Source organism: Eubalaena glacialis, chromosome 10, assembly GCF_028564815.1.
Source record: "Eubalaena glacialis isolate mEubGla1 chromosome 10, mEubGla1.1.hap2.+ XY, whole genome shotgun sequence".
In the NCBI taxonomy this organism is placed as follows: Eukaryota; Metazoa; Chordata; class Mammalia; order Artiodactyla; family Balaenidae; genus Eubalaena; species Eubalaena glacialis.
Genome location: NC_083725.1, coordinates 108,213,853 through 108,237,497, shown reverse-complemented (window position 1 = coordinate 108,237,497; position 23,645 = coordinate 108,213,853). Strand labels below are relative to the sequence as shown.

At 46.1% G+C, this 23,645-nt stretch overlaps 1 protein-coding gene across 1 annotated transcript in view; it reads left to right on the top strand.

Moving 5' to 3' along the window:
- LRP4 (LDL receptor related protein 4) overlaps positions 1-23,645 on the top strand; it is a 51,357-nt gene extending 27,712 nt beyond the window's left edge. The window contains exons 21-38 of the mRNA XM_061201697.1: positions 527-716; positions 801-932; positions 1,866-2,006; positions 2,372-2,458; positions 2,565-2,736; positions 3,372-3,534; positions 3,657-3,882; positions 4,239-4,542; positions 5,924-6,142; positions 6,304-6,438; positions 7,293-7,401; positions 12,397-12,541; positions 12,816-12,929; positions 13,756-13,891; positions 16,378-16,445; positions 17,019-17,106; positions 18,533-18,674; positions 21,175-23,645. Of these exons, the coding sequence (XP_061057680.1) occupies positions 527-716; positions 801-932; positions 1,866-2,006; positions 2,372-2,458; positions 2,565-2,736; positions 3,372-3,534; positions 3,657-3,882; positions 4,239-4,542; positions 5,924-6,142; positions 6,304-6,438; positions 7,293-7,401; positions 12,397-12,541; positions 12,816-12,929; positions 13,756-13,891; positions 16,378-16,445; positions 17,019-17,106; positions 18,533-18,674; positions 21,175-21,507 (2,904 nt within the window). The 3' untranslated portion in view covers positions 21,508-23,645. The remainder of the gene's footprint in view (positions 1-526; positions 717-800; positions 933-1,865; positions 2,007-2,371; positions 2,459-2,564; positions 2,737-3,371; positions 3,535-3,656; positions 3,883-4,238; positions 4,543-5,923; positions 6,143-6,303; positions 6,439-7,292; positions 7,402-12,396; positions 12,542-12,815; positions 12,930-13,755; positions 13,892-16,377; positions 16,446-17,018; positions 17,107-18,532; positions 18,675-21,174) is intronic.

Below are 23,645 nucleotides of genomic sequence, written 5' to 3'. Positions count from 1 at the left end.
GATCTTCGTATCTTTAAAGAGTAAATGCCAGTTATTTTGTAGAATGTCCCTCAGTTTATCTGATGTTTCCTTGTGATTAAGTTCAGATTATGCATTTGGGGCAGAAATATTACAGTAAGTCAAGTCGTGTCCTGAGTTTTCAATGTGTCTTATCAGTAGCCACGGATGTCAGCTTGTCCCATCATTGTGATACCAACTTTGGTTGTGCGGTTAAGGTGGTGTCCACTGTAAAGTTGCTATTTCTCCTTTTGTAATTAATAAGTAATTTGTGCAGAGACACTTTGAGATTATGTAAATAATACATGATCTTTTACAATCATCACGCAACCCTTGGAGCCAGGCACTGTCATGATCATATCACAGATTGGCTGACCAAGGCTCAGATTTTATAACCAGCTCTAGCTCAAGGTCACACAGCAGGTGGTACTGGCGGAGCTGCATCCTGCCTCCTCACCTGAGCCCTTGACCACTGCTCTGTACTGTCAGGACTTGCCGGGGCATGACACAAGTGCTGGGTCCCTGGCAGGTACTGATTGGAAGCCAGCTGCCCCACCCATTTGGGCTGACCCTCTATGGAGAGCGCATCTATTGGACTGACTGGCAGACCAAGAGTATTCAGAGTGCCGACCGGCTGACGGGACTGGACCGGGAGACCCTGCAGGAGAACTTGGAAAACCTCATGGACATCCACGTCTTCCACCGCCGGCGACCCCCAGGTAAGCAGCCCTTGGCCCATACTTGCTTCTCCTCTGCTTCCCTCTGCAACGGTCCTTCCCATTGACCCACTCCTCTCCACCCAGTGTCCACACCATGCGCTACAGAGAATGGCGGCTGCAGCCACCTGTGTCTTCGGTCCCCAAATCCAAGTGCCTTCAGCTGTACCTGCCCCACAGGCATCAACCTGATGCCTGATGGCAAGACCTGTTCACCAGGTAGGTCTAAGCATCACAGACCTAGATAGAGCCTCTTTGGGAGGAGCAGTGGCTCTCTTTCTTCCCTGCAAGTGGACTCTGGTGTGGTCTGAGAAACCTAAGCTTCTAGAGGCTTAGGGGCGAGACAAAGCTTTTAGAAAAAAGAAGAGGTCCAGAGGAGCAGGTAGACAGGATTAGAAGCAGGATCCACCTAGGTCTCATGGTGTCTTCATGCATATTAGACAAAGATGCTCCTTTCTCAGACACTTTACTTTGATCTGTTGGGAAATTGTCATAATATTACTGACTCGGTTAGAACAAGTCAGTTTTGTTCCTTCTGCCCAAAATTGGTATAGTAAATACTAGAACATATGATATCTACAATTTGATGGTACCTCCTTTGGAAATGGCACTTTTGTGAGTACACACAACCAGCACAACCTTCGTATAACCTTAATTGAAAGGTCTCAGAAGCAGGACCTGGCTCCCCAGATGTTGGAAGTTGAGGTTTCTCCCTAGGGGCTGCTGCATGGTAGGCTGCATTTGAACCCTAACTTCCTGGGGAATTAGAGCAAGAAAGGAGCTCTGAATTGTGCTTCTCGGGTTGTGGGTAAAGCCCTCCTTCACCTAACATGAAGTTTCTTAAACTTCATGGTAAAAGGTCTTTCAAAGAGATTCATTTTCATGATATTAATAAAGCTTTATGACTGTGTATCAGACCCAATGCTAAGGGTTTTCTGTACGTGATCTCTTTTATTCTTACAGCCACCCTGTTATCGTCCCCATTTTACAGATGATGAAAGTGAGGCTTAAACAATTTAAACAATGTGCCCAGGATCACAAAACTAGAAACTAATGGAGACAGGGCATGAACTTCAGTTTGCCTTACTCCAAATCTTCTTAATGGTTGTGCTAGGGTGACTGTCCTCTTTCCTTCTCTCCCCACCTGGGCAGGCATGAACAGTTTCCTCATCTTCGCCAGGAGGATAGACATACGCATGGTCTCCTTGGACATCCCTTATTTTGCCGATGTGGTGGTACCAATCAACATTACCATGAAGAACACCATTGCCATTGGAGTGGATCCCCAGGAAGGTCTGTGTGGCCCTCCCTTCTCTCCTGGCCCACTGTCCCTGCCTTATAGCAACTGCTGCCCTTGCTTTCCCACCACCTTTGCCTCCTGCTAAGAGCCTGGGGGCTCCCCGTTCCCTCTGGCATGACCCCTGCCCCATCTCTATAGCACTTTCTCTTTGGTTATGAGGGCATGGGGTTTGGGGGCCTTCCTCTTCATCTCTGCCAAGAGCTATCCTGCTATGATATTTCTATATTTCCCTTGATATCCTCTGCTCAGGGGTATAGGGCTCTCTGACATGCCCTGGTGTCTCAGGGCATGTTAGCTGTGTGTGTTCCTTTGGGGTGCGGGGTGAAAGTCCAGGCTGAGCCAAGGCTTCCCTTTCCAGGAAAAGTGTACTGGTCAGACAGCACGCTGCACAGGATCAGCCGTGCCAATCTGGATGGCTCACAGCATGAGGACATCATTACCACAGGTGGGCCTTGCTCCCAGCCCGGGGACCACCTGTCTGGCTACAGAGCTGGGGAGATATCCCATCTGTTTTAAGGCAGGAGCCAGTGTGCTGTCTTGACTTCCTGCAGGGCTGCAGACCACAGATGGGCTCGCAGTGGATGCCATTGGCCGGAAAGTGTACTGGACAGACACGGGGACCAACCGGATTGAAGTGGGCAACCTGGACGGGTCCATGCGGAAGGTGTTGGTGTGGCAGAACCTTGACAGCCCCCGTGCCATTGTACTGTACCACGAGATGGGGTGAGAGCAGCTCTGTGGCTCCGGGCTGCGGGATGGGCTGGCTCAGCTGGGGCGAAGGATGGGGTGAAGGGGGGCAGTGGAAAGCAAGCATGCTTCAAAGGAGCACTGAGACTGACCTCTCTGGGGCACTTCCACTTCCTTGTGACTTCTTTCAGGGTGGAAGTATAGTGTAGAGGTTAAAAGCATGAACCTCGGAATCAGAAATCCAGGATTCAAATTTCTTCACCATTTATTAGCTGCATCTGTCACTTTGGGTCCAATATTTAACCTCCCTGGTCCTCAGCTTCCTTGCCTTTAAAACGGAGCCGATAATGAAAATGCATGCCTGTGGACCTTGTGAGGATTAAGTGGGATAATGCATGGAAAGTACTTTTTTTAAATTGTAAAAAACATAACATTAAATTTACCATCTTAACCATTTTTAAGTGTACAGGTCAGTAGTGTTAAGTATATTCACATTACTGTGAAACAGATCTTCAGAACTTTTTCATCTTGCAAATCTGAAATTCTGTATTCATTAAGCAACAACTCCCTTTTGTGCATGTAAATACTTTTCACCGTGTTTGGCATATTGTTAAGTACTCACAGTATACAGGAACTGTGGAAATAACCAGCTAGTATTGTTTCTTGCCCAGGTTCATGTACTGGACAGACTGGGGGGAGAATGCCAAGTTAGAGCGGTCTGGAATGGATGGCTCAGACCGTACCGTGCTCATCAGCAACAACCTAGGGTGGCCCAATGGACTGACTGTGGACAAGGCCAGCTCCCAACTGCTCTGGGCTGATGCCCACACGGAGGTGAGGGTTCTACTCCTGCTGCTTTGCAGAAGCCTGGGGATATGGGAGGGGCCTATTTGGGATCTCCGCTGAGGGCTCCCAGTCTTCTGATAGCCACCCCTCACCCTCTCCTTCCTCTATAGCGAATTGAGGCTGCCGATATGAATGGTGCCAGTCGGCACACACTGGTGTCACCTGTGCAGCACCCATATGGCCTCACCCTGCTCGACTCCTATATCTACTGGACTGACTGGCAGACCCGTAGCATCCACCGTGCCGACAAGGGTACTGGCAGCAATGTCATCCTGGTGAGGTCCAACCTGCCAGGCCTCATGGACATCCAGGCTGTGGACAGGGCACAGCCACTGGGTAAGAAGACCCCTAGGGCTGTAAGCCAGAGCCTCTGACTTTCTGGGGGTATCTCAACATCAGAGATATATCCAGAGCACAGAGATGCCTTTACAACCAGAGAGACAGGGACCTGCCTAAGCCCCCTTGCAGGATCAGGCTGTGTTCCCTCTGGGTATGGCTGGTACTGCAACAGCAGGGTGCTGTCATCTTCAAAGGACTCCTGGAGACACCCCTGCTCCTTCTGCCTCTTCCCTGCCAGGCACCGAATCCTGTTATGTAGAATAGCAGACAATCAGGCACAAAAAACTAGGGCCTTTATAGGGTTCAGACCATATCCCAGGCTGGGTGTCAAAACTCGTGCTTCTCTTTCTCAGGTTTTAACAAGTGCAGCTCGAGAAATGGTGGCTGCTCTCACCTCTGCCTGCCTCGGCCCTCTGGCTTTTCCTGTGCCTGCCCCACTGGCATCCAGCTGAAGAGAGATGGGAAGACCTGTGACCCCTCTCCTGAGACCTACCTGCTCTTCTCCAGCCGCGGCTCCATCCGGCGTATCTCACTGGACACCAGCGACCACACAGATGTGCACGTGCCCGTTCCCGAGCTCAACAATGTCATCTCCCTGGATTATGACAGTGTGGATGGAAAGGTCTATTACACAGATGTGTTCTTGGATGTTATCAGGTATGAGTGTCCCCGAAACCTCCAGAGGACACAGACCTGCTTCTGACCTCTGATGGGTGAGGTTGTGGTCTGTGTTAACCTCTGAATGGACTAAGTGATTCTACAACTTGGATAGTGAGTTCTGACCCTGAATTGTATGCTTTATAGTGTTATCACTTACAGCAGAGTTTCAAACTTTTGTTTAAAGATTATGAAGTGTTTCAAGATTTTTTTTTTTTTCTGGTCACGCCATGTGGCTTGTGGGATTTCCCAACCAGGGATTGTGTCCCCTGTGGTGGAAGTGCGGAGTTCTACTCACTGGACCGCCAGGGAATTTCCCTATTTAAAGATTAATAGGGACTTCCCCGGCGGTCCAGTGGCTAAGACTCCACGCTCCCAGTGCAGGGGGCCCAGGTTCGATCTCTGGTCGGAGAACTAGATCCCACACACATGCCGCAACTAAGAGTTTGCATGCCGCAACTAAAAAAGATCCTGCATGCCGCAACTAAGACCCGGCGCAGCCAAATAAATAAATAAATATTTAAAAAAAAAAAGATTGATAGAAGCCCAGTATGTAAAACAAACAGATAAAGTCAGGCTGGGGACCGGGAGCCTTCTGCCCCTACCATTGGGCCCTGCAGGAGCTCCAGTGATCCTCTAAGACTCATTGATCAGTTGGCCATGTAGCCAAACCAAGTATCTGTATTATAATGCAGGAACGCTGGCCAAATGCCAAGGCTTATGGTCATTTACAAGGTTGTGTTGGGTTTTGTTTTTTAATAATTTTTGTTTTATTTAAATTTTTATTATTCCAATTTTTTACCCCGACACAGCTGAGGAATGTGGTACCCTGTCACCAGTTAGAGGGTTTTACCATGGCAGAGATTCTCACGTGGAAGAACAGGAGCATTCCCTTTTGTTCTCCCTGAGGGGTGTATTAGGATCTGGGAGCGGGTGGGCATACGTAATTTAGAAAAGTCCCCCCTGTATTTGTGACATGCCCCCGCATCCTGAGGTTGAATTCCCCGGTGTAGGACTGCTATAAAAATGCACGGTAGATTTTGGAAAAATCTGCCCTTTCTCATAATCACTATCTAGCAATCCTTGTCTCCTCCTTACGGTGTATGGGGTTTATTAACCTGTCTTTTGGCAAGACATGGGCCCAAATGCCCCCTACTTACAGCAGGAAACACTCTGTCCTCCCAATAATTTATTCAATTCGGCAGCTATTTTGAGTACCTAGTGCGCTAGATGCTGAGGAATGTACTTATCAATACTTGGTCCCTGCCCCTAGGGAGCTTACAGTGTAGTGGGAATCCAATTATGGGAACATGGATGAAAGGGGTATCAGCCTATTGCTGATCTGGTCAGTCATCCAACCCTGCCTGGGCTGTTCTCCAAGGCGAGCAGATCTGAATGGCAGCAACATGGAGACGGTGATCGGGCGTGGGCTGAAGACCACTGATGGGCTGGCAGTGGACTGGGTGGCCAGGAATCTGTATTGGACAGACACAGGCCGAAATACCATCGAAGCATCGAGGCTAGACGGTTCCTGCCGCACAGTGCTGATTAACAACAGCCTGGATGAACCTCGGGCCATTGCCGTTTTCCCCAGGAAGGGGTAAGTTTTTGGCCAGCAGAAAAGAGACCCAGGGAAGAAGGGCCTGGTGAAGAGGCTCTTGAAAGATGCCTATATATTAATGGTATCTGGGTGTCCCTGTATTCTCTCGACCTCTGGGTGCCATCTTCCCATGCCTTGCTGATGGCACTATTGTGTCCCAGGTACCTCTTCTGGACAGACTGGGGCCACATTGCCAAGATTGAACGGGCGAACTTGGATGGCTCTGAGCGGAAGGTCCTCATCAACACAGACCTGGGTTGGCCCAATGGCCTTACCCTGGACTATGATACCCGCAGGTGGGAATCCTGTCCCAGACAGCCTCCTGGAAATCAGGTGGGCAGAGGAGAGGATGGTTGAGATTGAAGCAGTGAAAACAAGCAAGTAGAAAGCTCTTTGGTAGGTAGGGAAAAGCAAGCAGTGAAAAGTATGAGGGAACAAATTTTTGGAGCAGGTGTTGCTGAATCCAGCACTCAACCCTCAGGTGGGGATTATCTGGTTTACATGTTTTTCATTTGAATGCTTTAGCAGAGCATGTCCTCTGGCTGGACCACAGATCCCACTACCCCCATCCAGTTAATGGCTGATTCTTTGCATTTGTTGCTCTCCTGATCCCATCAGGTATTGGAATTTGCAACTCCTGATCTAGATTAAAAATACTGGAGGGCAGAAGAAGAGGGAGGAAGGGGCTTCAAAGCAGTCAGTTCTCCTTTCTGCTCTCAGAAGAAGGGAAGGGAATCAAAGTCACCTGGAGATTTGGACTGGAGGAGAGGAATGCCCTCTTCCGTTAACTTCACTGAGCTGTTTGTAGACTGAGTCTCTTCTTGAAGGGCGTTCATAAGAATTTGGGCTTAGATTCTTGGGTAGGAGTCAAAGGGTGATCAAGTCGTTGAAGATGAGACTGGGGGCTGGCTCCTCCGAGGTCACTAGATTTCTACCCTCCCCCAGAACAGCCCTGGCCTCCCCACTTATGAGTCACCAACCAAGTTCCGCTCTTCAGCTTGGGGATTCCCAGTGACCTCTCATCAAGTCAACTTGACTGCTCACAGCACCTGCCAGTTCAGCTCGGGAGGGGACAGCTAGCTCCCTGAGGGCAGGGCTGGGCTCCCTGGCAAGTGTTTTCAGCAGCCGCCTTTTCTCCTTTCCTTTATAGGATCTACTGGGTGGATGCCCATCTGGACCGGATTGAGAGCGCCGACCTCAGTGGGAAGCTCCGGCAGGTCTTGGTCAGCCACGTGTCGCACCCCTTCGCTCTCACTCAGGTACTGGCTCAGGAGAGAGGTAACTAAACCTCCTTGACAGGGGTGTTTCCTCGGGGCTCTGCATCAGCAGCCTCAGCCCCAGGTGCTACTGAACAGGTTTGTTATGGAAGCTCATTTTAGGGGTGATTCTTGTACACTGAAGCCTTGCCACTATGTGCCCTGCTGCTCCTGCTGTCCCATGTTCTAACATTCGAAGGAGTGGCTCTCAAACAGCTGTACGGAGTCAACTGTGGAACTTGTTAAAATGCATATTCCCGGGCACTGGATATAAAGAATCTGCCTCCTGAGGGTTGGGCAAGGAATATTCATTTTAACAAGTTCCCCAGTTGATCCCAGTGCTGTGGTCCCAGCATGCAAGCTCAGGCAGCTTACTTTAGTGGGCAGAGGTGTGGAGTGGCTGAGAGCCAGAGTTTTGAGGCAGGTAGCCGGTCGGTAAGTGTTTATTGAGTGAGTACCTCCCATGAGCCAGCTCTGTGGGGTCAAGTTCTGCCTGTGTCATGAAGTAACTATGCAACTTTGACAAGATAGTGAACTTCTCTAAGCTTCACTTATAAAATAAATGAGTTTAATAATAGTATCCTCCTGAAATATACACAAAGCATTAGCAGAGTATCTGGCACTCAGTGCGTGTTATTTCTAATCATTTTATTTAGTATTAGCTGTCATTTTTTTAGAGTTCTAACCCTGTATAATAATTCAAGAAAGGAAAAACGGTATACCAAGCCTGGGGCCAAAACAGGGATTCTCAATCATTTAAAAATCTTTATCCCTCGGGAGGAACACTCCCAAACTCATTCTACAAGGCCACCATCACCCTGATACCAAAACCAGACAAAGATGTCACAAAAAAAGAAAACTACAGGCCAATATCTCTGATGAACATAGATGCAAAAATCCTCAACAAAATACTAGCAAACAGAATCCAACAGCACATGAAAAGGATCATACACCATGATCAAGTGGGGTTTATCCCATGAATGCAAGGATTCTTCAATATACGCAAATCAATCAATGTGATATAGCTATTAACAAACTGAAGGATAAAAACCATATGATAATCTCAATGGATGCAGAAAAAGCTTTTGACAAAATTCAACACCCATTTATGATAAAAACTCTCCAGAAAGTAGGCATAGAGGGAACCTACCTCAACACAATAAAGGCCATATATGACAAACCCACACCAATATCATTCTCAATGATGAAAAGCTGAAACCATTTCCTCTAAGATCAGGAACAAGACAAGGTTGCCCACTCTCACCACTATTATTCAACATAGTTTTGGAAGTTTTAGCCACAGCAATCAGAGAAGAAAAAGAAATAAAAGGAATCCAAATCGGAAAAGAAGAAGTAAAACTGTCACTGTTTGCAGATGACATGATACTATACTTAAAGAATCCTAAAGATGCTACCAGAAAACTACTAGAGCTAATCAATGAACTTGGTAGAGTAGCAGGATACAAAATTAATGCACAGAAATCTCTTGCATTCCTATACACTAATGATGAAAAATCTGAAAGAGAAATTAAGGAAACACTCCCATTTACCACTGCAACAAAAAGAATAAAATACCAAGGAATAAACCTACCTAAGGAGACAAAAGACCTGTATGCAGAAAACTATAAGACACTGATGAAAGAACTTAAAGATGATACAAACAGATGTAGATATACCATGTTCTTGGATTGGAAGAATCAACAGTGTGAAAATGTTTTTTGCTTTGCTTTGCTTTGCTTATACTACGCAAAGCAATCTACAGATTCAATACAATCCCTATCAGACTACCAATGGCATTTTTCACAGAAGTAGAACAAAAAATTTCACAATTTGTATGGAAACACAAAAGACCCTGAATAGCCAAAACAATCTTGAGAAAGAAAAATGGAGCTGGAGGAATCAGGCTCCTGGACTTCAGACTATACTACAAAGCTACAGTAATCAAGACAGTATGGTACTGGCACAAAAGCAGAAATATAGATCAATGGAACAGGATAGAAAGCCCATAGATAAACCCACGCACATATGGTCACCTTATCTTTGATAAAGGAGGCAAGAGTATACAATGGAGAAAAGACAGCCTCTTCAATAAGTGGTGCTGGGAAAACTGGACAGCTACATGTAAAAGAATGAAATTAGAACACTTCCTGGACTTCCCTGGTGGCGCAGTGGTTAAGAATTCGCCTGCCAATGCAGGGGACACGGGTTCAATCCCTGGTCCGGGAAGATCCCACATGCCGTGGAGCACCTAAGCCCGTGTGCCACAACTACTGAGCCTGTGCTCTACAGCCTGCGAGCCACAACTACTGAGCCCACGTGCCACAACTACTGAAGCCCGCGCACCTAGAGCCTGTGCTCTGCAACAAGAGAAGCCACCGCAATAAGAAGCCCGTGCACCGCAACGAAGAGTAGCCCCCACTCAACACAACTAGAGAAAGCCCATGCACAGCAACGAAGACCCAGTGCAGCCAAAAATCAATCAATAAATTAATTAATTAATTAATTAATTAAAAAAAAAACTTCCTAACACCTTACACAAAAATAAACTCAAAATGGATTAAAGACCTAAATGTAAGGCCAGACGCTATAAAACTCTTAGAGGAAAACATAGGTAGAACACTATGACTTAAATCACAGCAAGATCCTTTTTGACCCACCTCCTAGAGTAAAAACAAAAATAAACAAATGGGACCTAATGAAACTTAAAAGCTTTTGCACAGCAAAGGAAACCATAAACAAGACGAAAAGACAACACTCAGAATGGGAGAAAATATTTGCAAACGAAGCAACTGACAAAGGATTAATCTTCAAAATATACAAGCAGCTCATGCAGCTCAATATCAAAAAAACAAACAACCCAATCCAAAAATGGGTAGAAGTCCTAAATAGACATTTCTCCAAAGAAGATATACAGATTGCCAACAAACACATGAAAAGATGCTCAACATCACTAATCATCAGAGAAATGCAATTCAAAACTACAATGAGGTATCACCTCACACCAGTCAGAATGGCCATCATCAAACAATCTACAAACAATAAATGCTGGAGAGGGTGTGGAGAAAAGGGAACCCTCTTGCACTGTTGGTGGGAATGTAAATTGATACAGCAACCATGGAGAACAGTATGGAAGTTCCTTAAAAAACTAAAAATAGAACTACCATATGGCCCAGCAATCCCACTACTGGGCATATACCCTGAGAAAACCATAATTCAAAAAGAGCCATGTACCACAATGTTCATTGCGGCACTATTTACAGTAGCCAGGACATGGAAGCAACCTAAGTGTCCATTGACAGATGAATGGATAAAGAAGATGTGGTAAATACATACGATGGAATATTACTCAGCCATAACAAGAAACGAAATTGAGTTATTTGTAGTGAGGTGGATGGACCTAGAGTCTGTCATACAGAGTGAAGTAAGTCAGAAAGAGAAAAACAAATACCGTATGCTAACACATATATATGGAATCTAAAAAAAAAAAAAAATGGTTCTGATGAACCTAGGGGCAGGACAGGAATAAAGACACAGACGTAGAGAATGGACTTGAGGACACGGGGAGGGGGAAGGGTAAGCTGTGATGAAGTAACAGAGTAGCATTGACATATATACACTAGCAAATGTAAAATAGATAGCTAGTGGGAAGCAGCTGCATAGCACAGGGAGATCAGCACCTAGATGGGTGGGATATGGAGTATGGGAGGGAGATGCAAGAGGGAGGGGATATGTATGGGGATATACATATGCATACAGCTGATTCACTTTGTTATACAGCAGAAACTAACACAACACTGTAAAGCAATTATACTCCAATAAAGATGTTAAAAAAAATATCTTTGTCCCTTGGGCTTCCCTGGTGGCGCAGTGGTTAAGGATCTGCCTGCCAATGCAGGGGACACAGGTTCGAGCCCTGGTCCGGGAAGATCCCACATGCCGCGGAGCACCTAAGCCAGTGTGCCACAACTACTGAGGCTGCGCTCTAGAGCCCGCGAGCCACAACTACTGAGCCCACGTGCCACAACTACTGAAGCCTGCGTGCCTAGAGCCCATGCTCCGCAATAAGAGAATCCACCGCAGTGAGAAGCCCACATACCGCAATGAAGAGTAGCCCGTGCTCACCTTAACTTGAGAAAGCCCACGCGCAGCAACGAAGACCCAATGCAGCCAAAAAAAAAAGGAATAAACAAAATAAATAAATAAAAAAACAATTAAAAAAAATCTTTGTCCCTTTTTGACAAACATCCACACTGTCTATATTCTGCATTATATCCTACCGGCCAATAAGGTTTTGTCTGGCTTTACTTAATGATAGGCTTTTCCGCCCCGTACTCCAAATGTAAAACTACAGGATTATATTGAATTTAGTTTTTCAATCTACAAGTTTCCCCTGAGGTTTCTGACATATACTCCAGGGATGGGAGGGGAACCACCTACATTGCCCTTCCCCACCCCTGGTAGAGAATCTCAGGATCACTGCATTAGAGGGCAGCTGCCTGCAGAGGTAACCAGAGGACTTGGGCCAGGGCTCTGAGTGATGGGCCCAGAAGAACAGGGACCTAGAAGGACTGCCACCTCCCGCCCCCCGCAATTTACTCCTGTTTGCTAGGTACAGGAATTTATTCACTGAAACACTGGGTCAACTGACTGAGGACTAAGTGTTAGTGCTGGAAATTGAGAGATGAATGAACCACATTCTTGTTCTTGAAGAACTTAATCTGGCAGGACAGACAGACATGTAAACAAATGACCATAGAGTGTCGAAACTCACTTGTGGAAGTGAGGACAAGCTCAGAGCAGCATGGAGGAAATGGTGAATTCTCTATGGATTGGGGGAGATTTCCTGGATAATGTCATATCTGGGGATGCACAGGAGTTGACATGGATAAGGGAAGAAGAGGGCATTTGGACAGAGGGAACACACGGGCTGAGGCACGGAAGCTGTACCAGGGTCTGCCTATTAATAGTTACTCTTTTTGGGGTTTCCCTATTGAGTAGCAGGACAGGTGGATCTACTGGACAGACTGGCAGACCAAGTCAATCCAGCGTGTTGACAAGTACTCAGGCCGGAACAAGGAGACGGTGTTGGCGAATGTGGAGGGACTCATGGATATCATCGTGGTCTCCCCTCAGCGGCAGACAGGTGGACTCCAGGGTCCTGAGCCTGCTTCCTTACCATTGGTGGGGTTGGTTGGTCACCCCGAGGACTGTTAATAACCAAGACAGTTAGAGCCACAGGAGAGCCTTTTGGTTCACATCTTAAGTTCTTAGACCTTTCAGCCCCCTGTCGTTATACCCCTCCTGCCCCACGGTCCCTGGGAGTAAGGTAGCCCCAAATCTCCTCCTTTTTGAGAAGTGTCAAATTAGGAGACTTGATTCTGCCCCAGGCCAGATATTCACATCTGCTTTGCCCCCAGGGACCAATGCCTGTGGTGTGAACAACGGTGGCTGCACCCACCTCTGCTTTGCCAGAGCCTCAGACTTTGTATGTGCCTGTCCTGACGAGCCTGATGGCCGGCCCTGCTCCCTTGGTGAGTTGGACTAATTGGCCTCCTGGAACAGCAGAGCCCTTGGAAGGGCAGGGGTTCAGCAGCCTCAGCTTTGTTCTTCTGGGTGAGATTTCCCCTCAGGGGTTCTTACAGCAGAGTGACTGGGAGCAATGAGTTTGAGCTTTGGAATGGTACAGACCCAGGTTTGTCTGGCATTTACTAGGATGGAAATCAGGTCTCCTGATTCCCTGATCCCTACTGTGACCTGTGCATTATTCTCTCTTCCTGCCCTTTGTGGGCCAGCTAGCCCATCCGGAGCTATTAATATTGGAAACTGGGACTTCCCTGGTGGCGCAGTGGTTGAGAATCCGCCTGCCAACGCAGGGGACACGGGTTCGAGCCCTGGTCCGGGAAGATCCCACATGCCGCGGAGCACCTAAGCCTGTGCGCCACAACTACTGAGCCTGTGCTCTAGAGCCCGTGAGGCACTACTGAGCCCATGTGCCACAACTACTGAAGCCCGCGTGCCTAGAGCCCGTGCTCTGCAACAAGAGAAGCCACTGCAATGAGAAGCCCGCGCACCGCAATGAAGAGTAGCCCCCGCTCGCCACAACTAGAGAAAGCCTGTGCGCAGCAACAAAGACTCAACGCAGCCAAATAAATAAATAAAATAAATAAATTTATAAAAATATATATATTGGAAGCCAAATCCTTTTTACGTACAGTATTAAGAAGGACATCTAACAGGGGTACCTAGGATCAGGGCAGCTAAAAGATTGCTTTATCAAGTTCTCCAGATGCTACTCTTGGACCATATGTAGATATTTGTGGCTCCAGTGATCCACTCCAGTCCTTGTTTTCTCTCCAGTACCTGGCCTGCTGCCCCCAGCTCCCAGGGCTACCAGCGTGAGTGAAAGGAGCCCCGTGCTACCCAACACGCTACCGACCACCTTGCGTTTTTCTACCAGCCGGACCCGCACATCTCTGGAGGAGGTGGAAGGGAGGTAAGTGGGTCAGTATGGAATTGGGGGCTCTTTGATGCAAATCGCCATCCCTTGCCAGCAGAAGACCATAGGCCCAGCTTGATGATTCTGGCAGATGGGAGGTAGATCACATCATTAGCCACCAGTCCCTGCTACTTGGGACTGGAGATGATATTTAGACTTGCAGGTTGTTGCAAGCGATTCTTTTTTTTAGCTCTGAAGGCAAGTAGCTTTAAGAGGAGCTTTAGAGAGAAATAACTCAGGAGGAGTTTCTGCCCGGCATTCCTCCTTCTTCCTTTCTTTCAGTGATGTTTGCTCTCACAGAACAAGTTTAGCACGTGGTCTTGTACTACAGTTTACTTAGAAGCCACCAAGTCATAGTGGTCTCTGGGCTGTGGCTTTTTAACTTGGGACATCCCCAGGGATGTGATGGCCTTAGCTTATAATGACCTGTAACACTCAAACACACACCGTTATTAAATAAGCAAGCATAACCATGACCAGCTCTCAAATTAAGTGTAAAACATTATATTTCATTAGACTGAAGGTGCTGTCAATTTAAAATGCATCCTGATTTGAGAGATTAAACTGAAAAAATGACCAATAGCAACTGTGAGATGCCATTAATTGTAAGACACAGTCCTATCTCAGAGATACTAGAATATAGAAAAAATGCACATCTTAAAATTGATGAAATATCATGTTATATTCAATTTAGAGAAAGTCTTATAAATGTTTTTTATTTACACTTTGCAAAAAAATCATCTGGAAATACAGATAGGAGTAAAAAAGAAATAAGTACTCATATATAATTACCTTTAGTGTTTTTTTCTGATTTGATATATGTGTATATTGTGAAATGATTACCACAGTAAGTCTAGTTAACATCCATCACCACACATATATACTTTTTTTTCTTATAATGAGAACTTTTAAAATCTACTCTCTTAGCAACTTTCAGATATACAATATTGTTAACTATAGTCACTATGATGTACATTACATCCCCAGGACTTATAACTGGAAGTTTGAGCCTTTTGACCATCTTCACTCATTTTGTCCACCCCCAACCTCTGGCAACTGCCAATCTGTATGGTATCAATTTATCTATGAGTTGGTTTTTTTTTTTTTTTCAGATTCCACATATAAGTGATATCATATAGTATTTGTCTTTCTCTGTCTGACTTACTTTACTTAGCAGAATGTCCTTCTTTTTCATGGCTGAATAATGTTCCACTGTATACCTATACCACATTTTCTTTATCCATTCATCCATTGATGGACACTTAGGTGGTTTCCATGTCTTGGCTCTTGTAAATAATGCTACATTGAACATGGGGGTGCAGATATCTTTTTGAGACAGTGATTTCATTTCCTACTCTTAGTATTCTGATGTCTATCTTCCCAGGCATTTTTCTATTAGAACATTTTTCATTGTAATATTATTTTTAATATCAACGGTAGCTTAAAAGATAATTAACACGTGATTTCAATTCTGAAGGCAGAAACATAGTAATAATTCCAAATAAGACCACTAGACTCATGTCCCTAAAATTATAAGATTTGTACATGATCAAACTTATTCTATATGCCCCATTTTCTCTTGTTAGAAGAGTTTATATAGAAAAGCAAACAGATATAAACATGTACCTTTCTCACTAAATTTTAAGCACTAAAAATCATTATTAATCTGATTTTATTCAGGTTTATTTAGAAAACTTTTGACCCCTACTCAGATATTTTCTTCCTATCAGAGTTGTATTTGAAGACTCAGTACATCTTGGTTTCAGATGCTCCTGCAGGTAGCTTTTCTCTAGCCTTTTAGGACATGTCTTTAATTGCCAGCTCATAACATGCCACAAAGGAGTTACCGTCTCAGCATTTCAAGTTAGTTATCCAAGCCCTCCCTCTGGATGTCTTGCATATTCCCTTGTGAAAGAATGAAGGAAAGAAAAACAATATATTTTTTTAAGTCTCTCTAGACCTTGTGATAATCTTGATCCAATCCAAGGTTTGCTTGGCTGGTAGCTTAATAAAGTCTGCTATTGATGTCCTTAGTATTCTTTCAGCTCACTCTCAAACCTGCTTCTCCTTTTTAAAGAATCCTCTTTAAAGAGTACATATTTTAGGGAATTCCCTGGTGGTCCAGTGGTTGGGACTCCACGCTTTCACTGCCGAGGGCCTGGGTTCAATCCCTGGTCAGGGAGCTGGGATCCCACAAGCTGCACGGCCAAAAACAACAACAACAAAAAGAGTACACATTTAAAAACACATTTAAACATGATTTAGCATCTTGAAGACAGTGGCTCATGCTGATTTCTCTGTATTTCCTTGTCCTGCCCTCTCCTTGCTTCCGCTATCTCCTGTCTGGTATAGTCTCATATCTGAAAGCCCCACTCCCAGGCCTTTAGCCCTGTCCTTCACAGGACTTTCCCCATTTCCTGGCGGAAGGCAAGATCTTTGTTGAATACAAGTAGGCTTCACATTCAGTTTTCTCTGCCCCACAGATGCTCTGAAAAGGATGCCCGGCTGGGCCTCTGCACGTATTCCAATGAGGCTGTACCTGCTGCTTCAGGTAAGCCCTCAGTGCCCAACTGTTTTGAAAAACAAGATGTAAGGAATCTAAATCTCCATTGATATCTTGCAGAACCTTCATGGGGACTCTTTGGGGTTGACGAACCCTTTTCTTAGACTAAATCCATAGAAAGAACAACCATAATAGCTGCCACTTATGGAGTGCTTTCTGTATGCTAGGCATTTGTTAAGCCATATTTATGTGCACGTGCGTGTACGTGTATGTATTTGTATATACACACTCACCTTCCATCTCCACCAGCCCTATGAGCAATTTATTATTTACATTTAACTGATGAGAAAACACAGGCTTAGAAGTTAAGCATCTTGCTTTAAGTCACACAGCTAGTAAGTAGTGGAATTGGGATTAGAGATGCTGACAAGAGTGATAGGTTTCTTCTCAGCCCCCTCCCTGCTCCCGCTGTGGCCTCTTCTCTGAGAAGGAGGCCCCTAGCCATCCTCAGATGGTATGGGATGCAACAGCTACAAAAGGAGCCCTCCATCTTCCCAGCCCTCACACCAGCTAGAAGATTGCTGGAGGTCCCCACCTAGCGTCCCTCTGCTCTTCCTATAGGGGAAGGACTGCATGTCAGCTATGTCATCGGTGGACTCCTCAGTATTCTGCTTATCCTGGTGGTGATCGCGGCTTTGATGCTGTACAGGTAACCTCAGCCCCACTGCAATGGCTGTATGTTTGCTGTATGTCCCATTAGCACATTTGGGACCTCCTGAAGTTGACAGCTCACTGATTCCACCTGTGACCAGCCTCATTTCAAAGTTGGGTCCCTGGTCAGAGCAGCAGAAGGGAAGGGCAGAAACCTGAATGTGTACCCTTCTTCCCCAGTCACAGCCCAAGTAGTTTCCTCATTTCATGACCACAGCAACGCTTGGGATTTTCCTTATAGACTAGGATACTAAGGACACGGAGGGTGTTACCCAAGTTCACACAGTAAGAGGCAAAGCTGGTACTGACTCTAGCATCTTTGCTTTTTCCACCACTCTACACTACCTCAAACCATGGAAGCTGGAAATGATTTTCTCTTCACACAAACACAACCCTTTACTACAATGTGGGGTGATATATCATTGCTCGGTAGGGATCATCCTGGGAAGGTGGAATGTGTAGTATTCAATTTAGAATCTTCCTTTTATGACCCTCTCTGTATATATTTTCTCCTAAATGCTTTAAATGCAGCTTGCAGCAAAAATGTCAGGATTTTGCTGCTGCTGCAGTGGCTTCTACTAACAACAACAACAATAATAGTAACAGCTACCATTTAATGAATATGCATCAATGCCACAACAACCTTGTAATACGGGTATTATTATTCCTCACTTTACAGATGAGGATCTAAGGCTCAGAAAGTTTAGATTATGTCCACCAATACCCCAGCCAGTAAGTAACAGAAGTGGCATTGAAACGTAGGTCTGTCTTGACTCTAAAGCTCAGTGTTATCTATCAAAGTTAAAGCTTTGTTATCTATTGCTGTATAACAAATTACCCTGAAACTTAGCACCTTAAAATGACAACCACTGATTATCTCACAGTTTCTGTGGGTCAGAAATCTAGATGCAGATGAGCTGGGTGCCTCTGCCTCAAGGTGTCTTACAAGGCAGCAATCCAGGTATCAGCCAGAGTTGTGGTCTTATCTCAAGGCTTGACTGGGGAAGGATTTCCTTCCAAGCACAGGATTCAGTTCCTCGCAGGCTGTTGGCTAGAGGCCTCCCTCATCAGTTTGTTGCCTTGTGGGCCTTTCCATAGGACAGCTTTCAACATGGCAGCTTGCTTCCCCCAGAGCAAGAGTAAGAGAGAGGGGAGGGAGGGAGAGAGGGCAAACCAGTTTCCTTGTTAGGAGTTTCCTTGTAACCTAATCTAGTATCCCTCACTTTTGCATGTTCTGTTCATTAGAAGCGAGTCACCAGATCCAGCCCACACTCACAGGTCAGGAATTCAGAAGTTGTGAGTACCAGGAGGCAGGGACCACTGGGCCCTCTTAGAGGCTGCCTGCCACAACTTGGGTTACAGCTTCCCCAGATATTATCCCCATACAGATCTGAACTAATTTCTCATCACTTTTTCTCCTAAAGACACAAAAAATCCAAGTTAACTGATCCTGCAATGGGGAACCTGACCTACAGTAACCCTTCCTACCGAACTTCCACTCAGGAAGTGAAAATTGAAGCAATCCCCAAACCAGCCATGTACAATCAACTGTGCTATAAGAAAGAGGTAAAAATTAAAATCTATATCCAAGAGTTTGTTTTTGGAGCGGGGGGGTGGATTATGCTCCAGTTGCCTGAGTAGATCAGTAAGGGATGCTGGGTAGTCCATCTACCATTTTGGAAGTTATAGTGAACAGAAGAATGGAATGTGATTTGGGTTTCTGGAGAGGTCTATAACTTCTGAGGGACCAGCTTGAGGGGCCCTAGTGAGAGCAAGGTTAGAAAGCAGATCCCAGAAGGTTTAGGTCTGAAAGCATGTGAGTGTGTACCTCCCTGCCAGGAGATATTTTCCCAGGCTCAGGGGTTCCTTCCCTCCTGGAGCTGTCATTCCCCAGCAGTGAGGCTGTGCCCCTCTGAAATAACCCCAGACTCCTAGGAAACACCAAAAAACCCAAGAGCTCCTAGACTCTCCCTTTCTAACCTCTGATCCAAGCTTTTGGCACCTGTGGTTGGGAATGGCTGGAGTTTTGCTATTCTTCCTCTTATCACATAATCTAGAGGGATTTCTCTAGAATTCTGAAAGTTTATATGCTTTTGTTCTTTTAACTCCTTTGCTGCTGCAGTGAAAATTTATTTGCTAAATGTTTAGGCCTGAAAAATAGTCCCGTTTTGACCAGGGAATATAGCCTGGGACTTAGATTTTCCTAGTCTGATATGACCCTTGTTTTTTTCTAAAATCCTGTAATCCTTCATTAGAAATTATCCCTTATGAGACCTAACCCATCTACTCTCTCGGCCTGTCTAGCACAGTCAAAGCCAGCCCTCACACCTATAGGGCATAATGAATACACTTTACACAATAATCATGTGATTTCAGGATCTATGAATTCCCCTATTAAAACAAAGCTTCCACTACAAGCCAAAACAGAACCTGCAGGGCTAGCTTGCAGATTTAGGGATGGTAGACCCCTTCTCTGTTAATATCTTTGAGAGAAAGACTCTTGAAGCTTCTTGGGTTCCTGGAGTGTCTGATGCCCCAGAAAAGAACCCCAATGAGGGCGCTAGGTTAGAAATTAAAATCATGTGACTCTTTCTCCTGTTGTATGCTTTTTCCTCAGCAGCTCTTTCACCCCTCTGATAGTCTTTCACCCTTTCTCTTCTGATTTCCTCTTGATTTCAGGTACCTGTTGCTGTGTGTTTGTAGAGGGAGTGGTATCACCCAAATTGCTAGTGCCATGTCACCCACATCTCCCTGACTTACCCCACGTGTCTCTGTGATGAAGACACTGAGTGGTCTGCATCTTATCTGACACTAATTCAGCCTGGAGGGTGTGCTGGGTGACTGGGCATGTGTGTGCGTGCCTTGATCAAGGGAGCTGTCACTCCCAGAGGGCAGGGACCGTATTTTATATTGTTTAATCATCAAAGTATCCTGCTTATTGAAGGGAAGGGGCTCAGTAAATATCTGTGGAACTGAACTGTTACTAAAGTAGAGCAGCAGTTGCAGGGCTCTTGGCAGGAACACTATCCCAGGGACAGAGCCCAAGCCATGGCCCATTTTCTTTTGGCAGTGGCGGCATGTTGGTTGGTATCCCCCAGAAACCAGGAATACAGCTACCTCTTGAGGAATCCATAAAGGGAGAAGCCTGAGTGGAACTTAAGGCTGTCCTTGGAACAATCGCAGGTTGCTTGGAAATGGCCCTGAGGCTCCTGGGAGTAGAGCCAGAATAACCTCCCACAAAAGCTTATAGGTTACAGTACCCCCAGTGGACTGACAGAACTCAAGTAAGAGGGTTTTCTAGAGCCCTCCTGTCTTACCTTCTAAAACTTTTCTTCTTAAGAAAGTTAGAAAGAAGAGAATTAAGAATAAAAGAGCACATGAAACTGTATTCAGTATCTTATAATAAGCTATAATGGAAAAGAATCTGACCATATATGTATATATATATATATAACTGAATCACTTTGCTGTACACCAGAAACTAACATTGTAAATCAACTATACTTCAAAAAAAAAAAAAAAAAGAATAGCACCAAAGTAGTTTAAAATCTTGAATAAATGCACATTTAATTGCTTTTGTCAATTGCTTCTGATCATGTATATCAGCATGCTGTCCCATTAATAAACCCCATTAGCAATGTAATAATAGCTAACATGATCTAGTGCATGTTATGCATCAGGCACCTACTAATTGCATTTCGTGGATTGCCTCATTTAACCCTCACAGCCGTTGGTTATGAGGTATGGATACCGTTACTCTAAAGAGGTGAGCCTGAGTTTTGGAGATGTTCACTAATTTGCCCGAGGTGATGTAGCCAGTGAGTGGCTCATGGAAGTCACGGTTCTCCCTCCTCCCTGTATGATAATGGTAACAATCATCACAGCTGCTCCTTTCATTTTAGGCTCAGCCTCATACATTTGCTCTGACTAAATTTCCCCATTTGTTTGTGGGATTTTTGCACTCTTCATGCCCACTCTTAGCCCATCCACTTCCTTTCGAAGTTCGTCATGAGATCCTTTATAGAGAGCCAACCAACTGACCGTGTCTCTCCGCTCTCCACCCTAGGGTGGACCTGACCATAACTACACCAAGGAGAAGGTCAAGATTGTAGAGGGGATCTGCCTCCTGTCTGGGGACGATGCTGAGTGGGATGACCTCAAGCAACTGCGCAGCTCCCGAGGGGGCCTCCTTCGGGATCATGTGTGCATGAAGACAGACACCGTGTCCATCCAGGCCAGCTCTGGCTCCCTGGATGACATGGAGACGGAGCAGCTGCTGCAGGAGGAGCAGTCTGAGTGCAGCAGCGTCCATACCGCAGCCACTCCTGAAAGACGGGGCTCCCTGCCAGACACAGGCTGGAGACATGAACGCACGCTCTCCTCAGAGAGCCAAGTCTAAACGCCCATGTTCCCCCCCCTTCCTGCCTGTTCCTCCTCCTTGGTGGACTTGCAGTCCTCGTGCTCACTTATACAGCAGGCCCCTTTCCTACATGTTCATCCTGCTCCTCCTCCTCCCACCTCGTAACCGCTCCCAAGCCCTCCACCGGAGCTGTTTCCACCCGAGTTCGTAACTACCTGTGCACAAGAAATGATGGGGCATCCTGAGAATTTAGACCTGGATTTTACCACGAACCTCACCTCATGCACGCCATCCTGAGCCCCCTTGAAACCAGGCTCAGTAATGATTCCTCGTCAGTACAGAGCTCCACCTCCCCTTCCCCTGGCACCCTCAGTGCCTGCCCCCCAAGAGCTGATGATCCAGGACTGCACTCGCTCCATCAGAGCTGGCCTGACCGCTTCTCTGAGAGAACTTGCTGGCGGGGGGGGGGGGGGGGTTGGTCATGGGTAAAGAGAGAGATGAAGGATAGAGGCTGAGAGAAGAAGGAGTCAGCCCAGCTGGCATGGGCATCTGGAAAACCTCCAGCCTCGAGTGCACTGGCAACATGAAAAAGCTTTTAAGGGTGATTGGGCCTGAGTGTCCTCTCCACTGCCGGCAATGGATATTATTCTTGCCCTGACAGTTGTTGTTTCTTCAGCTGCAGATACTGATGAGATCTGGGTATGGCTCAAGCTGTTCTTCCTCCTGCTAGAATGTCTGGAGCCTTTTCTACCTTCAGATGACTGGGGGTCCCTATCACATGGCAGCTGGCTAATATGAATTCCCTCCTGCTGCCTCCAGGTTGTGAGCCGGTGGCTTGAATGCGTGTGGGACCCTCAGGGCTGGGTCTCTGCAGTGTCTGAGAAGCACTGCTTAGACCAAACTTAGCACATCCCCTGAACTATAATGTTCTGCCACTTTCTCCTTCCTCATTCTCTGGGATTCTGAGCACAGAGATCCTGAAGCAACTTTCCAAAGAAGGGCCAGAAGTTTTCATAAATGGTCAGGAAGAGCGACGGGGTTAGAGACTTGAGGCACCCAGGGCCTAAAGGGAAGTATCCATGAAGCTGAGCCTCCTGTGTTCTCTCTCGGGTGCTCAGGGATCTAAGTGAGTAGACAGAGAGCCTGCGGCTGTGGGTGGTGAAGTTCCCATTCCAACTCTTCCCAGCTAAGTGACTCCCTTTTCATGCTGAGGTGCCATCACTTGGTTCATGCTTATTCACACAAAAGGCATGTGTGTCACACTAGGGTCAGGGGAGTTGAGACTTTTTACTGTCCTAAAACTTCTACCTAGCTCTTCTTTTTTGGGGGGAAGGGGGGTGCCTAATTTGCTTTTTCTGACCTAGCCTTGTGGGCACGTATGGCGAAGAGGCCTAAATAAAGACGCAGAGTGGGGGGCAAGGAGTAGAAAGGTAGAGAGAACCACTGAGGAAGCCCTTTCAGCCCAGGGCAGATCCAGACCTCTTTCACCCAGGGATCAAAAGCAACAACAGGAACTGAGAATGGAGTTGGGGGGGGGGGTGCTTCGAGGCGAAGTTTCCGGATTTGAAACACGTCCTGGGGTTCTTGGTATTGAGAAATCAGCTGCCAAATGTGTGAGTGAAAAGGGAAGATCAGAGCAAACCTTTTCTGCTCAGTTCTAAGACCGCTAGAGACAGGTGCCAGGCTCTTAACCCTGTTCGCAGTAGCCAGCCCCAGGTCTAGACCCTCATAGGACAGCCAGGCCAGGCCAAGCAGGCTTTTCCAGTACACAGAGTGGGAAAGGAAAGGTCCTCCTCCTGGGAGGAAAGGGGGACATTTCACACTTGATGGGGCAGTAAAAGAAGGAGCCCTTTGGGTCCTCAGACTCACAGTTGGGCATGGGGAGAAAGTAGCAAAGTGGCATTTTCTTGAATGGAAAGGGGGAAGGATCTTATTGCACTTGGGCTGTTCAGAATGTAGAAAGGACATATTTGAAGAAATATCTATTTGAGCACTGATTTACTATGTAAAAAGCAAAATCTCTCTGTCCTAAACTAATGGAAGTGACTCTCCCACGCTCATGTGTAATGGTTTTAACGTTACTCACTGGAGAGATTGGACTTTCTGGAGTTATTTAACCACTATGTTCAGTAATTTAGGACTTTATGATAATTTAATATAAATTTAGCTTTTCTTAA